Source organism: Carassius auratus, unplaced genomic scaffold (assembly GCF_003368295.1).
Source record: "Carassius auratus strain Wakin unplaced genomic scaffold, ASM336829v1 scaf_tig00216516, whole genome shotgun sequence".
Classification (NCBI taxonomy): Eukaryota; Metazoa; Chordata; class Actinopteri; order Cypriniformes; family Cyprinidae; genus Carassius; species Carassius auratus.
The window spans coordinates 106,079-127,488 of NW_020528610.1; the positions used below are offsets into that span (position 1 = coordinate 106,079).

Below are 21,410 nucleotides of genomic sequence, written 5' to 3' on the forward strand. Positions count from 1 at the left end.
TCTACATCAACACAGAGTATGAGATCGACTGAGAGAGGACAAACTACACTGTCAAACATGATACTCTGTGCTAATCAATACAATTCTGTCAACAGATTGAATATTATTAATTAAATTTAACACATTAGAATTAATCAGATGAGATGATTACAAGCAACCATTCAAAGTGAGGAAAATAAAGAAAAAATTAACAAAAATTTACACAAAAATATTGGTTTTGTTGGACAAAACACGAGAAGCACTTGGCTGCAGCCTGCAGAGAGAGGCGGGGTTACACGTGTAGCCCCGCCCCGTACTTCTCTGATTGGTCCAATGGTCTTTGATAGACACACCTGATAGGAAATGTGTTTGTAGTTGGTGTAGGACAGAGTATGTCGATTAAAAAGATAAAAACACTGTGCAGTTTTACTAACCCTTCATTATGATGCGCAGAAGAAGAAAGAAAACACTAGCCTGTAACTCACCATGTCCCGGAAATGATTGTTTAGCTAAATTAAGCTGATCTTTCAGTTAACATACAAAAACCCATTATATTTAATAAATAAATTGGGTTGATTATCCACAGGAGGATCAGGTGTCAGATAGAAGAATTAATTATCAATTAAATCATTCATGAGAAAGGAAATGAAAGTATTGTTTTAATTTATTTAGCATGACGAGACAATTATTGTAACATTTAATTATCTGTCATGATAAATGATACCGCAATATATATATAATATAGGTATGTTTTACTGTAAGAATGTACAGGACAAAAAAGTGTGCCCTCTTTTCTCGTGTATTTAGAAAATCCTCTAATGTGTATAAATAAGATATCATTAATAACATCAATTATAATATCTGTGTGTGCATACAGCCGTCATTCATGATTGATTCCCAGGATGTAGAAGCAGCGCTGGGTCCACACAGGTGACCCCCAGGTGACCCCCAGCAGATGTGTGGGTTTATTACACTTCTCATTACATCTGAATGAATAACTAAAGCTGCTGTGTGTCACAGCCTTCAGAGAAGAGACAAAACCATGAGGATGATGAAAGTGTGTTCATCTGAGCCAAGCCTTTAGCTGCTGTTCCTCACTGAATATGTGTAGTTTCTCATGTGGTCACATCTCATTTATTGGATTGATCCAAGCCTCACATATGAAGCTAATCAACCGAGATCACATGAAATGTAAGGTTTAGATCAGGTAGAAACCGTTTCCTGAGATAACTCTTCTTAACAGAGTCCTGTAGATTCTACAGTGGGTTTGTTTCTCTTATCATGTTCATTGTGTTGACTGATTGTTAAACAGCTAAGGTCAATAACTAGATCAAGAGAAGAAGTGTTACCATTCGACGAGATCCCGGTCCCGTTCATCAGTTCACAGGAGGTCAGAGTTCAGGTAAGGACTAATTCCTCCACAACAGACTGCAAACTGACATCCAAATCTGTTTCTGTTGTGTTATCAAGATCCAAACACTTCACATCTGTTTCTCATCAGAAGCTGTTTCACTCAGATATACCTCACTAAAGGGAAAAAAGACTCTCACAACTTTACAGTTCTCTTGAATATTTACACTAAAATCATAGAGCAGGTGCTGTGTTATTCCTGAGAGCATTAAACTGACATCACAGATTGATTAAACTGGATCACAGTACTGTGTGTGATATAACTCTTAGCTGAGTGATCATCTTTGGAGTTCATCCAGCCCAATATTCAACCTGAAAGACTAATTAAAGACACTGATTAGAACTGTGTGTTACCCATCATGCTGTGGACACTTTAAAATCTCCTCCAGCAATATCAGTGTACTTACAGGACATCCAGCAAGTCCTGCAAGAGAAGAGTAATATCAGATAACTAAGATCTCACAGAGCAGGAGGACCATTCACACAGTTCAACTGACTCTGGAGATATACATGTGACATCAAACACAGGACGAGCGTGAAGAAAAGAAAAGCTGTCACTGAGAATAGATGCTGATGGAGAAACAGATCTTTTGTTTTTAATATTCAACAGCCAAAGTTCTTCTGGATCTAACTGCAAAAATCTTCTGACTACTGGGGAAAAATCTGAATATTTATCTTGTGACCATCTTTTGATAATTGTAATAAAAGCATCAATATAATAATGATAATAATAATGGTATATATATGTAAGCTGATTGAGGAACCTGTCACAGAGCAAGTCCTGACAGATACAGCCTGGTCTAAGCAGAAGCATGATGGTGTATGATAACGTCTGGTTTTAGCGCACTATGAGAAACAGGCTCCAAACAGAGCAGCTTTGGTCTTCACGTCCAGATCCACAGGAAGGAGATCTGAAGTGAACACTTCTCTCAGCAGACCTGACCACTGTTTAGTGATTCTGCCCACCTGAGCTGATCTATCCATGGACAACACCTGAGCAGATGCACAATCATGTGTGAGTGTATTATACAGGGATCACATGCTCTTCTAGTTTAAGATCAGAGATGAACTGACTCAGATTAAAGAGCAGTTTAACTATGTCTTGAATGTGTCGTTCATCAAAGTTGAGATCCGTGCAGCAGCTGCATGAGCCGAGCACCCCACGATCTTCAGAACGGCTTCTCTCCTCTCCTTCTGAACGCTGAACTCAGGAAGGAAGGGATGCCAGTTCTGGAGCACGTATCCAATCGATCGCCTTAATCATTCACATCTTATACATCGCACTGAAGCTGCTGATGCAGTCACGACCGATGCTGAGTACCCATCATGCAATGCACCACTCCTAACAGTACATTGGTCAAGTCTAATCTGGACACATGACTTGCATATCCTAGATGTCTAAAGTATTAGCAGACTCAAAGACATCTAAGAGGTTTCATCTATTTAATTCCCTGCATGTTACTGACACTTTCATTTTGTGAACACAATTACATTACTAAGCAATGAAGCTATTTTCTAATAGCAAACTATTTAATAAAGTTTTATTTCCAATAACTTCCTTATTTTAATGAGACTTTCTTTCTTCACCTGTATGTACATTTTTATGCATGCCAAAAAGTAATGAATTTGTTCTTAATTCAGAAATTAAAAGCATGCTCAATACAGAAGATGTGTATTCAGGTCAATGCACGCTACTGTTCAAAGGACTGGGGAACGAATAACCGAAAGAGTTTAATGCAAAGTTAAGATCCATCTGGAGAATTGCAAATCTTTCCAAGCCCAGTCTTGTAGAGTAGTGTAGGTATAGACTGTAAAAGGGTTAGAATCTGGTTTCAGCAGCTTGTGTCTGTACCCAAGGCTGTGAGAAGTGAACAGAAGTGAGAGCAGTGTGTTATCTCAGAGGACGTGTGATCCTCATCACTTCCTGTCCCGTGTTGTCCTGGACGAGCGCCGGGCTCCACAGAGCTGTCTGCTGCAGAAGTCACAACACAACACAACACAACACAAGCACACAGCACTGCACGGGTCAAGCGTCAGATGACCACCCACCATCATCAGACCAACTCCACACAAGAGTCTAACATTACACAAGTTACACACATATTGTGTCTGAGCTGCTTACTCAGTAACAGTGGCTCAAAGTATCCAGAGAGAATATATTTGTGACCAAACAATTATTTTACTTTTTACTTCATCTGAACCGTACGAATCATGGTTTGGCACATGCTGTGTGTTCAGGGACATGATCCAAACAGGTTAAAGATCCAGAGTTGTCACACTTTTACTCTTCATGGTCAAACATGACTTTATTCATCTGAAATGAAAGGGAAGTGAATCTCATCTAGTGGAAATGTTTGTTAAATTAACTCTGACTGAAGCTCATCGTTTAGATATCACACACACATTTACAGCACAGGTTGTTTAGATCTGGCTCTGATTTTCACACAGTTGTACAGTAAAACCTTATATATGTATGTATGTATATAAATTAGTATTTTGTGTGTTTCATAATAATAAACTTCTAGATACTTGTTTTTTTTCACGTTTAAAACTTTTTCCAGCAATAATCTGCCAAGCGTTCTTTAAGAAGAGACCACACTTCAATATTTGGACGGATCATAACAATGGATCATAACTACAGTATTCTATAAATATAAAATAGTACCATAAAATCCCTCAAAAATACAAAAATATTAAATGAAAAACATTATCAAACTAACATCTAGTGCATTCATTTATTGAATTCTGGAATTATCGAGTTTTTCCCGCCATGAAGACACCACCAGAGGGTTTTATAAATTAAACTAAAAATATTATTTTTAATTATTATACAGCACTAAATTTTAGATTTAAAAATGACTTATTATTGAAAATCACATAGTTCACGAGTAAATCTTGAATGGGTCAGTTGATTAATATTATAATGGTCATTAGATCTAAACACTTGTATATATTGAGACAGTATCAGTGAGAGGAACACTAGAACAAGCATCACAACATTACCTTCAGCCAGCTCAACAAACCCATCCACCTGGGAAATAGATGAAGAAAACCCTCGTTAGGACTTTGGATGGCATGATAATCACTTTTAAGGCTTTTCTAAAGATGCTCAACATTAGTTTTATCATTTATCGAGTAGGGCTGGGCGATACGGCCTAAACACAAAATACAAGATTGTTTCACAAAAGTCAGATTTACGATTTAAACCGATCTTTTTCCTCCCTAATTAAAATCAATATTCAGATGACAAAGAAATAGTTCAAAACAAGTTTTAACTTTATTTTGTTGATTTTCCCTTCTGGGATTTGATCTGGATAACCCCCTTGAGGTTAAAGTTCAATCAGGAACAAACAGCCAAAAAGTCAAGCTGCAGGCGCTGTCACTGAAAACACATCACATAACATCAAATCTATCATGATATTCCTATCACTCTGGACACAGTTTGTACATGTTTGTAAGACTGTCAGAGGTCTTTTCTTCATGAGAGCCGCACTGATAGGACAGAGTTAATCAGAGAGACACTTTTACCACAAATCATCAAAACTTCATCTAGTCACAAATATCATGTCTTTTTATCAATCTGTCTTCCCTGGTATGCAGTGCAGAAGGGGATATCATTTTTCATCATCAGATCCTCACCGTGACCTGGACACTGCTCCCTGACTCTTCTGTGACCCGAGGTCTGCTTAAACACAGCAAAACTCTCACAAACTGGCAAATATAGTACCTTTTGTTGAATAAATGCTTAGAAATGTGAATTTTAAACTTCCACACACACACACACACACAAACACAATGTAAATAGTGCACACAGAAATGAACACGCTAATTCCTAGTTGTGGTATTATTAATAAGTTTAGTGTCAAATGTAAATAGTTGTAAACGCACACATGCTCATCATTTATCTTATGAAGTTTTCACAATGGTTACTCGTTATTTTAATCAGAGCAAACTGTTTGTCCTTCGTGTCTTCAGAAAGATATGGATATGATATTCACTAATGTTTCACATGGTTCATGTTTAACTCACACTGACCTTCATTAAACAGCAAATAACTTGCATTTTAACCAAATTAAAAGGTACTCATCTTTCTTATTCACTGAAATAACATTCAGCTCACAGATGATCAGGTAAAGGTCCATTTATGCAGATGAAATGAAGTTATGAACACTGGCAGACTGATGATATGTCCAGGTGCACCAGACGGTGTATCTAAAATCTACATTATACCATTATAGTATACATAATAACATGATATTATACATAATAACATGATATTACACATTATAACATTATAGTATACATAATAACATTATAGTAAACATTATACCATTATATTCACTGAGTCAGGATCACTCACCTTGATTTGTTGCCATGGTGAAAGGCTGAAAACTACACTCTGAAAACTAAAACGTTAAGCAAGTTAAGGTTATTTTAACCAAATAAAGAATCACTGGATTAAATGATAACCTGATGAGTGAGACACAGTTAATTATAGACTACAGTTTAACAGCCGTGAACACGCACGTGTTACCTGAAGGATGTATTTCTCGTTAAATATAGTTCTTCGGTGATGTATAGACGGTTTCATCGGATGCACGCGCCTGGACCTACAGTAAGTTCACTTCCGGTCTGTGTTGTGTATATCGGTCTGGCTGCGGTGCCATCTACAAACGCAGTTAAAGTCAAGGTGATGAGTAAACTGAAGTTTGGCTCAGGTGGTTGTGCTGTGGGATGTGTTTCCATACACTTATTTATTTTTGGAGACTCGCCACAATTTTAAAACTGATCGATTTTCAAAAAGGCTTCGTTGAATAAACATGAGTAACGTTACGTACTGCACTTTTAATAATAATAATTCCTTACATTTATATGTTTACATATCAAAACGAGGCACAGTTGTTTTTATATCGCTGTATTTCTGAAGGAAGAATTGCATGTTATATGCCTGATAGCAGCGTGTGAGCGTACCAGCTCTGCTTTGTTTACAGCTGTTACTGGGGAAAACTCTATTTCTGGCGCTTTATGTCTTTGCTTTATGTCTAACTCTTTAACAGTGTAAAAAACTCATATATAGCATTATAAAAATAGCATTTCACCCCCCCTTTAACGTGTTTCCTGTCCTTTATACTTCTGCTGATATTTCACGCTGACCCAGACTATTGCTGAACAATATCTCATTTAGCCCATAAAGAGATACCAGAAAATTAATTCATTGATATGTTTCATCAGGACACGCATAATAACATTTCATGACTTTTTTTTCCCTTGAGTTTTATTTTTTCTTAATTTTATCTTAGTTTTTTGTACATTAACATTTACATTAATCATGATTCATCATTAATTAAAGTTAATTAATACTAACATTGTTTTTTATTATTTTAATGTGGGTGTATGCACATTAATTATTATACAACAATTATTATTTACTTAACATTATGTTGATGTTAATAATGATTATTAATTCATTTATTATTATAAATTTGATGATGTATTATTATATATATATATAAATCTTTTAGAATTGTTTTTTTTCATATTAATGTAAATGCCAAATATACCACAACAGGCTTTTGGGCAACACTTATTATTCCATCTCTCTGTTGTCAGTGACTTGTATATGAGCTATAAAAACATTTAACATTATTGATGGTTAGATCGTGTAATGCATTAACTACATTTACATTTACACTTAGTTATTTAGTAGACGCTTTTATCCAAAGCCACTTACAAATGAGGATAAAAGCAATCAAAAACAACAAAAGAGCAATGATATACAAACGCTATAACAAGTGAACTAATTTTTATTAACAAATGAAATCTCATTGCCATCTTGCTGAGTCGGTGGTATTTGCAGCTTGTGTTTGCAGTATGTGAGGTGCACAGCTAAATATAAAGAAACGCAGTGAATCCTGAGCAGATGTGATGTGCTAAATGAGCTGACTGAATCTACAATACTCTGCAAACATTGGTTGCATCCATAAATGGGTTGAATAATAAGTATTCACCCTGACCCTCATGTTTAAGCACATTGTTGTAGGCATGAACAACATTACATTAAACTGCAGAGTTGAAGTTACAGTCTCTGAATGATGTAGAGTGAGCTGACACACTTACTGTAGTGTAGTCTGACACATAGACACTGTACGGTTACTGATCTTATCTTTATACAGTAATCTGAGCTCCACTGCAGCAGGACATGATGGAGGAAGCTTCACAAGCACACTCTGACCTTTGACCCTTTGAAGACTGGACAGGCCGGTGTGGATGGAGGACTAAAGCTTCATCACATTCCCTTTCATACTGTCGTAGAATCTAATGATTCGTTATGAAGTTTCTCATTCACAATCGATTCTCACGTGGTATCTGTGAAAATGATCCAGGTCAATTAAACCCGACTTTGATGATCTTCTTGTAGAAGGGATTCAGAGGAACTGGAACAAAGAAGTCAAAAGACAAAAGGATAAGAAGAACAATTCAACTAATGTGAAAACAAAAGGATTTGATTAACTAAAAGAATGAGAATGCTGAAAGAAATGATTGAGTTGGTTAACTTTATGAGTTGCAATCTCTCACAAATGATATCAGAGCTTTGAGATTGCAAACATCTGCCACAAAACCTGAAAATCCTTTAAAGGCAGTAATGAGAAATACATTCTGTTAGAATTCCCTCAGACGGCCACGTATGTATGCGGTTTGCTGACTGTATGATGTGTGCAACGACATAGACCGTCTTTCTTAAAGTGCTGTATTATGATATGTTTTATCTTATCATAAAATAAATGATGCTGTGCAGTTTAGAAATAGTTAATTGCTTAGCCTATGCCTTTAACCCTCTGGCCCTCTCCCGTCATTTTTGACCGAAAAATTTTATATTTCGAAACTTAGAAAATCGTAGCTTTATCGGAATGAGATGACACTTGGTGACTTTTGTCACATTAGCAATAAGAGCACACAAAACAATCACGGACATGATTTGGATAGGTTAAAGAGTCCAAAAAAAAAAAATAGTCACACTTACCTTCTTCGTGGTCAAAAATGTCCGACATAGGAAATGAATGAGAAATAAGAAAACATTTGAAAACTCAGTGAATCTTTTGGTGGCACAAACTAAAATCAACCACTGGTCAGGAACGAAGAGTGCAGCACTTTACTCTCCAGAATATCAGGAGTGCAAAATACACACCAATCAATAGATGGAAAAATACAAAAGGGGCTCTCTCTCTCACACACACACACACACACACTCGCATAGAAATGAACCAGTTAGACTGCAACATTAACATTTATTGAAGTACATTGAATAAAATATTACATTAATTACAAAATGTTTGTAAAGTGTTTTGAATGATCACTTTTCATTCCTTATTTTGTTTGATTTTTAATTATCAAATAATGAGTAACAAAAATGCTTTCCCTTTCTAACAAGATTTTAATGTTGACTGTAATCATAATGTAAAACCTGTTAGTTATCCAACCAAAAATATCTAAACTTTGACAAAAAGTAATCTTTTAGAATGTCTAGATATAGATCTAAATGCAAAACCTAAAAAAATGAAGAGATGAGGTCTAAAAAATGATGGGAATCCAAAAGCCTCTGTATATATATGTGGGCGCTAATACAAGAGGTTATGCAACATTACACAAGTTTTTATTTTTTAATACCTCCAGATTTCCTAATTCTCACATAAAAAATGTATTTTAAATGTTTTTACTCTATTTCCATGTGAAATATTGCATGTATTAAAAAAACAGTAAATGAATAAAGAGAAAATAGCTCATTAAAATTGTATATTGCATATTGTATAGTATCGTAAAAGTCCCTAAAAATCATAAACAATAATCAAAAAATATTATTGAACAAAAATATATTACATTGGTTTTCCTGAAGAAAAAAAAAGTTAAATTTCAAGGCTGAAGAAGGAAAGTGTGACTCCTAAATGAAGAGGGCCACAGGTTTAAGATGCTGTCATTGTTTAGATTAAAACTAGGGATATATTAATTTGGTTTATTAAAAAAGATGCAGCAATTACTTCATCTGAACTTGTGCCACTGAGAGGTTGCTAGGTGAATGCTTCCTGTATCCATAGCAACCTGTGTATGTGTGTGTGTCCACCGAAAAAGGCATCTGGAAAGAAAAGACATGATGCTTTCAACTTCTATTAAACAAGTCTCTGAGTAATTTATTAAGAGTAAAGTTATTCTTTTATTTTATTCCTGGACTTACATTACATAGTTCCACAGCGGCATGGACTCAACTGAGCTGATCTGGACTCTGATGGGAAGAAGTACTGAAGTCTCTACTGCATCGCAGAAATAACAGAGGTGAGAGCCATATTTATACATTGACTTTGCTTGTGGGAAACATAGATGTGAATAGAGCTTTGTATATTCTTTAGTCAGAATACTTTTACAACATGGCGCCCAAACATGTGGTGCTCAGATATAGGAGAAGGATCATTTAAAATTAACAATAAGCTTAAAGTACTTAACCTAAGAGACTAGGACTATACCTGGGACTTTAGTCTTTGAAACGCATGCGCAGACCTGAAATAGAAAGACAAAGAGCTCGGTGAGCTAGAAGCAAGAGAAGAGATCTTGCTAAGAAATAAATATAAATCCAGGGAAAATTCAGTGAATACACTGCGAAAAAACGCCCCCCTTGAAAGCACACGCCGGTGGATGTAGGTATCAGGATCCTCAGAGGGCTAGAAAACCAAATAAATACAGAATTTAGGCTACAAACACAGCAAAAAACAGCAAAGTAAGTAATGTTTGTGTTTCATATGTTGTTGGGTGGACACGGTTAATGAGGAAAAGGAAACATCTTTTTCAAGTTTGAAGCTCTTCCCGGGTAAAAATGCATCTAATATAAAACATATAAATAAAGCTCAATTACACGTAACAGCATTTACACCCTTCTAAATGACTGGTTATTATGGGTATTTTTTCTACCAAAGGCGGGGTCAAGGTTATTTTTTTATTATTATTATTATTATTATTATTTGTTTCATGGCCAATTTTTTGAGTAGCCCAATTAGGACGTTTTTTTTTTAACCAAGTATTTTATTGACAGTGTAGGCATCTGAGGCACCTGCTAAGTTATCACTACTGAAGTTAAACTTACCGTGAGGACGTGGAAAAGAGCCTCACTGATTGGGCCAGTTTCTTGGGTGCTGCAGAGCCAGATGGGAAGAGCAGTGGCAGGGCAGTAAAAACTGCAATGGCATGTTCAACTAAAAAAACAAGAGAGGAAATCGATATTGATATGCACTTAGGAATTAGGTTAACACTTTATTAAAAAGCATACAAGAATAAAGTACATCAAAATCATTAACAAACTATTAGTTTATAGTTAATTCGTAGTTAAGGATATTTAGCAAAATTCATGGAAAGGTCATGGAAAATGTCATTAAGTGCTTTAAACCAACCTTTATTAGACATTAACTGCATTCATATTAAGTGTTCCTTAAAAATACTTTTTTACCAGGCATAGGCGTAATGTTATTTATACTGTACTACTGTATATTCTGTCCCCCTACACTAACTCTACCCATAAACCTACCCATCACAGAAAACAGTATTTAAGTTTTGAAAAGGAGCACTTAATACTTATGCAATTAATTTATAAAAGGTTGGTGTAAAGTGCTTAATTAATGACATTTTCCAATTTTCTGTAACCTAATCTAAAGTGAGATCTCCTTACGGTTAAAGGATTAGGTTACCCAAAAATGAAAATGATGTCATTTATTTCTCACACTCATGTCGTAAGACCTTTTTTCATCTTTGGAACACAAATTAAGATATTTTTTTATTAAATCTGATGGCTCAGTGAGGCCTGTATAGCCAGCAATAACACTGAACCTTTCAAAATCTGTAAAGGTACTAAAGACATACTTAAAACAGTCCATGTGAGTTCAGTTGTTCACTTTCCAACAATATCTAGTGATGGACGATTTCAAAACTCTGCTTTGGAGACTTACGATTCGTATCAATGGTTCAGAGTGACAAAGTCACGCGATTCAGTCCCTCCTTTGCTGAACTTTTCTCAAAATTTGTGGTGATATTTGCGCCATTTTTTACTGTTTTGCAGTTAAAATATAGCACAGAAAACATTCTTCTAACACTGTTATGAGTTTTCTGACTTCGAGAAACATTGTAGGTCTCTAGACTAACATTTGAGGACACCAGCACCAATGCCATTAAGTTTTTTTTTTTTTTATGTGGTCTCCACATCAGTGGCACTTGTTCTGATATCTGTAGCTTTAACACTGCACTGAATTTGAATACTTCTCACAAGATTTCATTGAGATGTTATTGATTCTGTGGCGAATTCGACTGCGTTCTCCCAGCGCTGTGTACATCAGTGTCCCGAGATCATGATCAGCCTGCGGCCCGAGCCCGAGCAGATAAACGGTCTGCACTACTTAGCCCAAATCAGTACATTTTCTGTTCGTTTATCCAGTGTAGCTCTTATAAATTAGTCATGATGAGAACACAAGGATGTTCATTCCATTTTTGGAACTGAGAAATAACCTTTCTTTGACTGAATGCGTGTTGGGATGATGTCATGGGATGTGTCTAAGGCAAAAAACGGGGGAAAATCTTCGGGAATTACAAAAATGTGTGAGCTTTTGCAAAAATTGTGGAGTTTCCTTGTTTTTTTGTGATAAATTCAGTGATCACAGAATTGCTAAATCCTGAAGGGACTGGTGATTACAGCAGTTTAGTTTGATACGTGATCTGAACCAATGAATCGAAATGAAAGCTTCAGAACTTAATGAACCAGTGTTTTGAAAACGGCGCACAAGTATTATCGTCACTTTACAACATTAAAGTTGAATCACTGAACTCACTTTTGCTGTTTTAAATACGTCTTTAGTACCTTTATGGATCTCGAGAGGTTATAAAAAGTATAACCCCTGTAGTCACATGAACTGTTTCTGAATCTTGAGAGGTGCAGTGTCATTGCAGCTGGCAATAGAGGCCTCTCTGAACCATCATATTTCATCAAAAATATCTTACATTTGTGTTCTGAAGATGATGGTCTTATGGGTGTACAACAACATGAGGGGGAGTAATAAATTACACCTTGTTTTGTTTTTGGGTGAACTAACCCTTTAAGTTGTAAACAAAGCATAATAAATATTAACTAAGTTATTACTTATGAGCTAATTAAACAACAATAACTGTTAATTCCACTGAAAATGAATGAAGACTAATTGCATATAGCCTATTAATGTAATACCAATGTAGATACTACAATATAATAACTATGAATTAAATATAAACCAGTAAATACTATAATGGTAAGTACTTTATTACTGTATACTTATTATAAATTATTACTGAAATCAGGTAGGTCAATCAATGAAATACATCTTTACCTCCATTTAATGTCCTTGGAGGCTTCATGACTTTCTTCATGACGCCATAAAACTGAACCTTGGAGTAGAAGTTCTCCCACCTGCCTTTCACCTCAGAAGTGTATTGGCTATTGTTTGGCTCAATGACTCTCCGCAGTTCATCCATTACCTGAGAGAAATATTGAAAGTTATAAAAATCATTCATCTGTATGTCTGCAGTTAGGCAGATGATATGGGACATTTCTCACTCAGTCTAAAGTATGTTTCAATGTGTATACCCACATGGTCCAGTTCTTTGAAGCACGGGTATGCCTGTAAAATTTTTGTGGGTCGGTCTTGCTCCTTCAAAGCATTTGAGTCAATGAAATTTCTTCTGGACTGGAACTCCAGGTCTAATAGATGAGTTACAGCAGCTTTGTTTGGCTTCTTTGCTTTGTACATTTCTTGTAGAGTCCTGTAATGTCGTGCCTGTGTTTTCTGGCTGTCAAGGCTGTTGTCTGGACCGTCGGCTATAATTCAGGCATTCAATAGAATTAGAACAAGAATGTATGCCATGCCACATAAAAATAAATAAGGCAGAATTAGTATTACATATATTACCAAATATTATGTTATTACTTACTGCAAATACTATACTTGTGAATTTTCTTGTAAATGGTAATGTACATACATGCTTCATCAATGCTGTCATTTTCTTGCTGTGGGGTGCTTGATCTTGAAGGTGGTGACAGATGAACTGTTGATGCACTGGAATCAGCATCATAGTCACTTGCCACTGCAGCAGACGGTACTTCATTCAGACGTGCTCTCTTGGATGGAGGGTGTTTGGCCTTCACAGGACTTCGGATATTTGAAAGTCGCTTCAAGAGCTTTTTGGCAACTGTAAAAAAGAAGGAAGCATCAATGAATAGTTTTGAAACAATGTTAGCAGGAAAACATGTTTTGACTATAAATATTCAAGCAAATGAAGTCTCTCACCCACTCATGACTTGATCCAGTTGACTTATCTTTTATCATAGGGTAGTATTCCACTAACCGCTTTGCCATGGCAATAACTTCATGTTTAGTGGGATATTTGTAGTCATCTGAAGAGGCTCTTGCAATAGATATCATATTTGTCATGGTATTTTGGATGAGTCGGCAGAAGAGCTCCTTTGATAAGGTGACTTCACCCTCTTTTCCAAGACGTTGCTGCTCGAAGTATGCACGTCTCACATGTTGTAGTTCACTATCAGTGAAGAGAACGTATTCTGGGCTGGGTAACTTCAAAAACTTTGAAGTGCTGGGGTCATCTCTTTTTGGACTTCCATTATGTTCATCATCAGCTGATGAACCTTGGGGTTCAACAGGAATGGTGTGCCCCTAAAATACAAAATGTATACATTAATCAAATATTTTAACCTTAACTGTCACCATCCCACTGGTGGGACACTTGACACTCTTCTTATATATTGCCTTGTTTCATATCACATATTTTATTAATCAACACCACAATTAGGTCCGACCTATGAAAACCTTTTGAAATCGATGTGGTGTTACCATGGAAATGGTACTTTCATTTCTTTTAGTGAGCTCCTACCCTAGCGGGTGATGTCATGTTACAAATTACAATATTTAGTTTAGCTACAACAAATAATGTTGGAAAAGTCTGAGTCTCACGGTTCAATATTTGTCAACTGTTTTGATATTTGGACAGACATTTATAAATTTGTAATAGTCATATAAAAAATGTAAAATGTATCAATAGTAAAATTGTAAATTGTTTCTATTGAAAAAAAATTAACAATGTCTGTGACATCCAGGGGCTTTTTTTTACATCAACTTCAATTTTAAAACGCAACTTGGATAGACATATTGCTTTTAATTTGATAGCAATTTTAGAGTAAAATATATTTGATAAAATATACATTTAATATAAAATAAATGCTTAGTACAGTACACTTGATTTACAGTAAATTTAAACTTTCATAAGTTTTTCATACTTTTCATCAGCAATATTAAGCAGACCAAATTTACGTCTGTATTTCAAAGCATTCTTTTATTTTAAACATTTAGGTTTGGATTGGATTCATGTCTATTCTCAAAAATGGGGTGACAGTTAAGGGTTTAAGTAAAATTACCTGTTCTTCCTTATGAACAATAAGCCAAATGGCTTTGCGTCGCAGGAAGTGCTCAGGACCAGGAAAGAGATCTCGGATATCATCCCGTGTGAGAGTTGGTAAAATGTCTTCCCCAATGTTAGCAGCTTAGAACACATGTAAATATGTTAGTTAGCATAGCTCAGGTGCATTATACATTGTATGCATAACTTTTTCAGATATTGTGAAAATGCATTCACTTGATTATAGCTATTTAATAAGAGAAATATAGACATTTCTGTTTTATAACATGGTCCTAACATGGCAGAAATGTTAAATCTATGAAATGGCTTAATGAAGTGAAATAAACAGGCAATAATGATAAAATATTCTTAACACTTGACAAAAAGGTTATTTTTGTCAGCATCAGTAAATGCATTAGGTATTATGAAAAAGCAATAAACAGTTTTAGAGCATTTAAAACTATTGGTATATGGTTGTACAAATGTTCATTGTAGGCCTACGTTCATTATGAAATAACTAATGTTGTGGTATGCACATTTAAAAAAAAAATAATAATAATCCATGTAACACAAGGATCAATAAGTGCTGCAAAACAAATGTTGTAAAACAGTTGACTATTTTTCACTGAATACAAATTTATTATAAAGTGTTAACGATAAAACAACAGAAGTGATAGTTTAATTGAATTTGCCTCAGGGTGACGTCACAAAACAAATTGAGGTCATGGATATAAGCCGCTTTTAATAAATTAAGTATTATTTAATTTGTACTTACTAGTACAACTAAAAAGATGGAAAGCAAAACGGGACAGGCTGAAATTTCAGACAAAAGATGTATGTTAAGTTACTGAACATCTCAAGAAAAAGATCAGCTTCATTCAGTTACAGGAGCGCTGTTTCTGGTAGGAATCATTTTAGATTACAATTCAACTTCAAATACACAGAATGGCCAATATAATTAACTGATTTTCAAAAAAATATGTATAAATTACTAACCTTTTAGAGTACAAATCGCAACTTCATCGAGTCCGTCCATCGTGAGAAACTGGCGGGAGGAAGTGCATTTGTTTCCTTGCTGCACTTTTGCGCGCTGATTGCGCATGCGTATTACAAAACGTTAATACGTCACAGGATCGACGCAGTGTTGCGCATGCACGCTCGTGCGTTTTTCTTAATTCCTGTGTTGTACGTTTTTAATTTGGCACGTTAAGAACGTTACAGTAGTTATTAAGGCTTTAACGTAGTTAATTGGTTACCGTTGAAAGATACATTTGACATTATTTTTAAAATCAACATCTCTTCTGTTTTATTTGAGGTCGCTACGAAAGCTTGCTTTGATTTTATCGGAGAAAATGATTTGGCGCTGCATAATTTGTTATGTGTTTGTGGCTCTTACTCTCAAATCTTTATTGAGTCACATAAATTCTGCACATAGTCGTAGTCCAGATTTCCGTCTGGTTTGGGGAATAGATGGGTGCACTAAGAGTACCGAGTCTACAACTCTTTTTGGTATCACGTCAGACGAACACACTCACAATATCTAGACGGCGTGAGTAGCAGCAGATCACATCGGAGAGAGAGATCAGCACAACACGAGGCATCCGGTGAACCTAGAAAAACGGACAGCAACAACTTGTGGACATATAGTGAACGAACGCTGGAGGCTCAGGATACTTGGAAGTCAAGTGACAGTCCGGATAATGAAAAGACACTGGAAAATAGTGTGGATTTGCAAACCTCTCTTCTTGTTCCTGTGGAACATTTTGGTGATTTTGATGCTTTTGACACTGGTGAATCAGTTTTCTCTGGCTTAAGCAGTAACACCGTTTTGCGGTCTCATCCGAACCTGGAAGCACAGGATGTCCTACTAAATGAAACTTCAGATTCGAATCCCACTCTACCTATTCTGATGACTCAAGTTCCTCATGCCTCCACCAAGAAACCATGGTAAATTAATAACTTAGTTCATGTTGATTATGTCATAGCATAGTCTATTATTTACCCTAATTATTATACATTCAAGTATATAATATTTTTACTATTTTCTTCATGTTTAGAATGACGAATTATCAAGTGATGATGTGCTATCCAGACATGCCACTGCTATTGTGATGACTGCTAGAGAGAAACATCATCTCTCACAGGTTAGTATCAGTAAAATGAAGTTGCGTTGCAATACATAACGCAAACGGTCTCATTCGTTAACATTAGCTAATGTATCACGAAATGACAATACAGTTTTTAGTTACAGTATTTATTCATCTTTGTTAATGTCCGTTAATATTAATACAGCTATTCATTGTTTGTTCATGTTAGTTCATAGTGAATTAACTAAAGTTTAAAAACTACAGAATTTGATTTTAATTATGTATTAGTAAATGTTGAAATTAAGATTAATAAATGCTGTATAATTGTTGTTAATTCTTAATTTATGTTATCTGTAGTAGTTAACTAATGTGGTAAAACTTTAGTATAGTAAACACATATTCACTATTAACTGACTTTTCTTTGAAACAAAAAAAAATCCTAATTTACTGCTTATTAATAATTAATATGTTTGTTTTTAACATTAGGTATTGGGTAGGATGAGGAATATAGAATAAGGTCATGCAGAATAAGGCATTAATATGTGCTTAATAATAATTAATTAATTAATTAATAATAATAATAAAATAAAGTGTTACCTCTAATGTAAACTAATAAAACCTTATTGTGAAGTGTTTTTTGTTGTAATCTGAAATCTAAAAGAACAGCATTTATTTAAAATAGAAATAATTTGTGACAATGTACACTACCATTCAAAGTTTGAAGTCATTTAGTTTACTTTTTTTTTAACAATTGATACTTTTAATTAGCAAGGTTGTGTTAAATTAATTAAAAAAGCAACAGTAAAGACATTGTTGGAATATATTTATATTTTGAATACATTCTGTTCTTTACTATTTTTATTCATCAATGAATCCTGGAAATTTTTTAAAAATTTTATATTATCACAAGATATTAGCATTGCAACTGTTTCCAACACCGATAACAACAGAGTATAAAATCAGCATATTTTCATGATTTCTGAAGATCATGTGACACTGAAGACTGGAGGAATGATGCTGAAAATACAGCTGTGCATCACAGAAATAAATGACACTTTAACACAGATTCACACAGAAAACAGATGTTTTAAATTGTAATATTTCACAATATATATTTTTTTCTGTATTTTTGATAAATAAATGCAGGCCTTGCGCATATGAGATGTCTATCAAAACCATTAAAAATGATAATATTTCCAAATTTTACCTCACAACCTCAAAAGTACACCTCTAAAATTAGTATTTGTCACTATAAATCTTGGCAAAAACTTTGTTCCTGAGTCACGTTAATGATCTATCAATGTTCTCATTCAGTGATGTTTGTAACGCTGTAACATATATTTCCCTGCTAATTAATGTTTTGTTTTTATTTTTTTCAGAGTGGTGTGAATGATGTTGTGGCTGAGGTTCAGGCGTATCAAGCTCAGTTACTGAACAGCTTGAGGAGTCAGCTACAAACAGTATTCAACAGACATGCAGGAAGTGAACTTCAGCGAGAAGCTTTGGGACTCTTTGACTCCTTTAAAGATCCATTTGCTGCAGTTTCAACATCATATAGACAGGACAGTGTCATAAAAGAAAAATTCAATTTTGTGGAAGCAGAAGAGGTTTCAGTCGGATTAGCAGTATGTCGTCAGAAAAGAAAAAATCAAAGAGACCTCGCAATAAAAAACAAATGTTTCCATTATATACCCCTGATAAAGAGTTTAGAACAATTAATGTCTCATCCAAAAATCTTTGCCATGATAAATGGTGGATCTCAGAAATGCAGCAGTGGATATTTTTATGACATCATAGATGGTGAACTAATGCTTTCACACCCTTTATTTTCTTCTAGACCCTCTGCTTTACAGATAATTCTTTATTCAGATGAAATCGAAATTTGCAATCCACTTGGGTCTCATGCTTCAAAGAATAAGTTGCTCATGTTTTACTACACTTTGGGAAACATTAATCCAAAGTACAGGTCAAAATTAGCTTCAATCCGCCTTCTTGCTATTGCAAAGCAAAGTGAACTCTCAGAATGTGGAGTTGATGCCATATTGGCAAGATTGCATGAGGACTTGGTAAAGCTATATAATGGCGTGAAGATTCATCTTCCATGTGGTGAACATGAGATATATGGAGCAGTGGTTTCCGTATGTGGAGATACTTTAGCTCAACATGAGTTATGTGGATTTAAAGAGGGTGTGGGCTTTGCATACAGTAAATGCCGACATTGTGAATGTTCTTTTGAAGACATGCAAATGTTTTTTAATGATGAAAACTTTGAGCAAAGAACACTGGAAAGACATATTCGACAGTGTAGTGACATTGAGAAAGCCAGTACTGAATATCTCAGGAACAGCCTTAAAACTACATATGGAATAAACCGAAGGAGCAAAGTAATGGATTTCCCTGCCTTTAATTTAATCCATCAAACTCCTCAAGATATAATGCATGTAATTCTTGAGGGCATTGCTCCTTTGGAAATTAAGTGTATCCTGAAACAATTGGTTCTTTTGGGACAACTGGACCTTGATGCTTTCAATGCTGATATAATTGGATTCCCATACTCTCCACAAGATACTAGAGATAGGCCTAGCCCTATTGCGTACAGTACGTTAGCTTCCAATGACAACAAACTGAAGCAGTCATCGGGTCAAATGCTTGTTTTACTCAAAATAGTGCCCTTTCTATTGGATGTGATTAAAGGTACTGCATATTTTTCCTTCATTCTTGAGCTTCTGGAGATTATTCACATTTTGTTTTCACCTGTTATTAACCTTGAGACTACTGATAAGTTGAAAGTACTTATTGAACTGCATCTTAAACATTTTAAGGAACTTTTCTCAGAAAACAACATTACACCTAAACAGCATTACTTGATTCATGTTCCATCCCAGATTAAACTGTTGGGACCAATGCTCCGTCACATGTGCATGAGGTTCAAATCCAAACATTGTTTTTTTTTAAAAATGGGTTTCAAAAGTAAATTTCAAAAATGTCTGTAAGTCCTTAATTAAGCACAACCAAATGTTTGAATGTTGTCAGAATGTAAACCGTTCCAACCACCCGATTTTTGGCAGTGAATGTGTATTGGGACCAGTATCAGAAGTAAAAAACATGGCGTATTTGAAAGGAAAAGTAAGGGACTACTTTGGAGTTGATCAGATAGACCATGCAGTGTCTGTTAAGTGGATTACTTTAAATGGAAACAAATACATTAGTGAAAAAATAGTAGTGTGTATGGCAAATGGTAGTAGTCTACCGGAATTTGGACTTGTGAGGAACATATTTGTCATAAATTCATCTTTGTATTGTTTTGAATGTCAGATGTACAGTACAGTCTGTTTTGACAGAGACTACATGTCTTATAAAATTGAGGTTCCCAACCTGGCAGAGGCAACTGAACTAGTAAATGCAGACAACCTTGTTGACTTCACACCGTATTACATTTTAAGTCACAGGGACATTACATACGTCCCTGTGAAATATTACCTTGGAGATGTGATTGAATTACATAAAGCCTCAAGTGTGTGAGAATTTATAGGTGTGTTCTAGATTGAATACGTTTTGAATTATTCTGGATGTATAACAATTTCAAACAAAATAATTATTTAATTTGCCATTGGGATATTTTGGAATAATCTGCGTTCAATACAAGTTGAGTTCATCGACATTGTTTTGACAGCCCCAGGGTTAAATGAATCTGTGTTACTTTGTAAATGTGATTGTTCTACATACAATGAAATACAGTAAATCAGATTTAAACCACTGTTTGACCAAGTGTTTTTGTTCACACAAGCAATTTGTCTTAATTTAATTTTCAAATACATGAACAGACACAAACAGAAAAATATATTTATAGATTTGAACTTTCTTAATTTTCTTGAAAATAGAATTTTTAGGAGTGGTATTATTCTTAAAATTAGCACAACAATCTAATTGAACATCCACCAAAACTCGCACTTTATAGCTGTCACTTGTTTCTGGTAAAATCTACCTCAAAATGAGTTAAAATTTACTTATCAAGACAGAATAAGACTAATTTTCTTAAATTAAGATTAATGAACTAGGTCGCAATGTATTTTATAAGAATTTTGGTCTTTTATGGCAAAAAACAAGATGTATTTTCTAGAAATAAGATTTTTTTTACTTTCTTAGATTTCTGTTTTTGCAGTGTATAGAATATAATGTGAATATAAATTCCGAGTGAATATATGGGTCAGATGAGGATGGTCAGGCTCGTTTGATCCCACACAGTACAGGTGTGCATCAGATTTCATGGCATGAGATAACAATGCTAGCGTCAGAGGTGAATCTTAGGATCTGTGAAGGAGCAGAAATCCCTACCTTTATTTATTCAAACAGAGGGGAAAGAGATGGTTCTCCCAAAGTTAGAGTGTTTGATGAATATGGGGAGGAGTTGGGATGATCTGGATGATACTAGGGAAGGGTCTGAACGCGGATTGGTAGCCCCAGTTT

General features: G+C 35.0%; 2 protein-coding genes across 2 annotated transcripts; one reads left to right on the forward strand and one right to left on the reverse strand.

The window, feature by feature from the left end:
- Positions 1-8,739: 8,739 nt before the first annotated feature.
- Positions 8,740-15,892, reverse strand: LOC113098335 (uncharacterized). Its single transcript, XM_026263363.1, has 10 exons — positions 15,853-15,892; positions 14,876-15,000; positions 13,745-14,117; positions 13,378-13,635; positions 13,038-13,264; positions 12,777-12,924; positions 10,517-10,625; positions 9,903-10,097; positions 9,617-9,692; positions 8,740-9,517 (listed from the first exon to the last, which is right to left on the reverse strand). Exons 1-8 carry the CDS (start codon positions 15,890-15,892, stop codon positions 9,911-9,913), a joined length of 1,467 nt encoding a protein of 488 aa, XP_026119148.1. The 3' UTR covers positions 8,740-9,517; positions 9,617-9,692; positions 9,903-9,910.
- A 490-nt stretch (positions 15,893-16,382) lies between these two features.
- On the forward strand, positions 16,383-20,670 carry LOC113098338 (uncharacterized). The gene is made up of 3 exons (XM_026263365.1): positions 16,383-16,803; positions 16,914-17,000; positions 18,323-20,670. Exons 1-3 carry the CDS (start codon positions 16,801-16,803, stop codon positions 19,934-19,936), a joined length of 1,704 nt encoding a protein of 567 aa, XP_026119150.1. The 5' UTR covers positions 16,383-16,800; the 3' UTR covers positions 19,937-20,670.
- Positions 20,671-21,410: the final 740 nt, after the last annotated feature.

Excerpts from the sequence above, each read along its gene's own strand:
- LOC113098335 (XM_026263363.1), bottom strand. The coding sequence starts at position 15,892 with ATGGACGGACTCGATGAAGTTGCGATTTGTACTCTAAAAG. Across the intron at positions 14,118-14,875 it reads TTGTTCATAAGGAAGAACAG|GGGCACACCATTCCTGTTGA; the intron begins GTAATTTTACTT and ends TTTGTATTTTAG. Across the intron at positions 10,098-10,516 it reads CTCTTTTCCACGTCCTCACG|CCCTCTGAGGATCCTGATAC; the intron begins GTAAGTTTAACT and ends TTGGTTTTCTAG.
- LOC113098338 (XM_026263365.1), top strand. Across the intron at positions 17,001-18,322 it reads AGAAACATCATCTCTCACAG|AGTGGTGTGAATGATGTTGT; the intron begins GTTAGTATCAGT and ends TATTTTTTTCAG.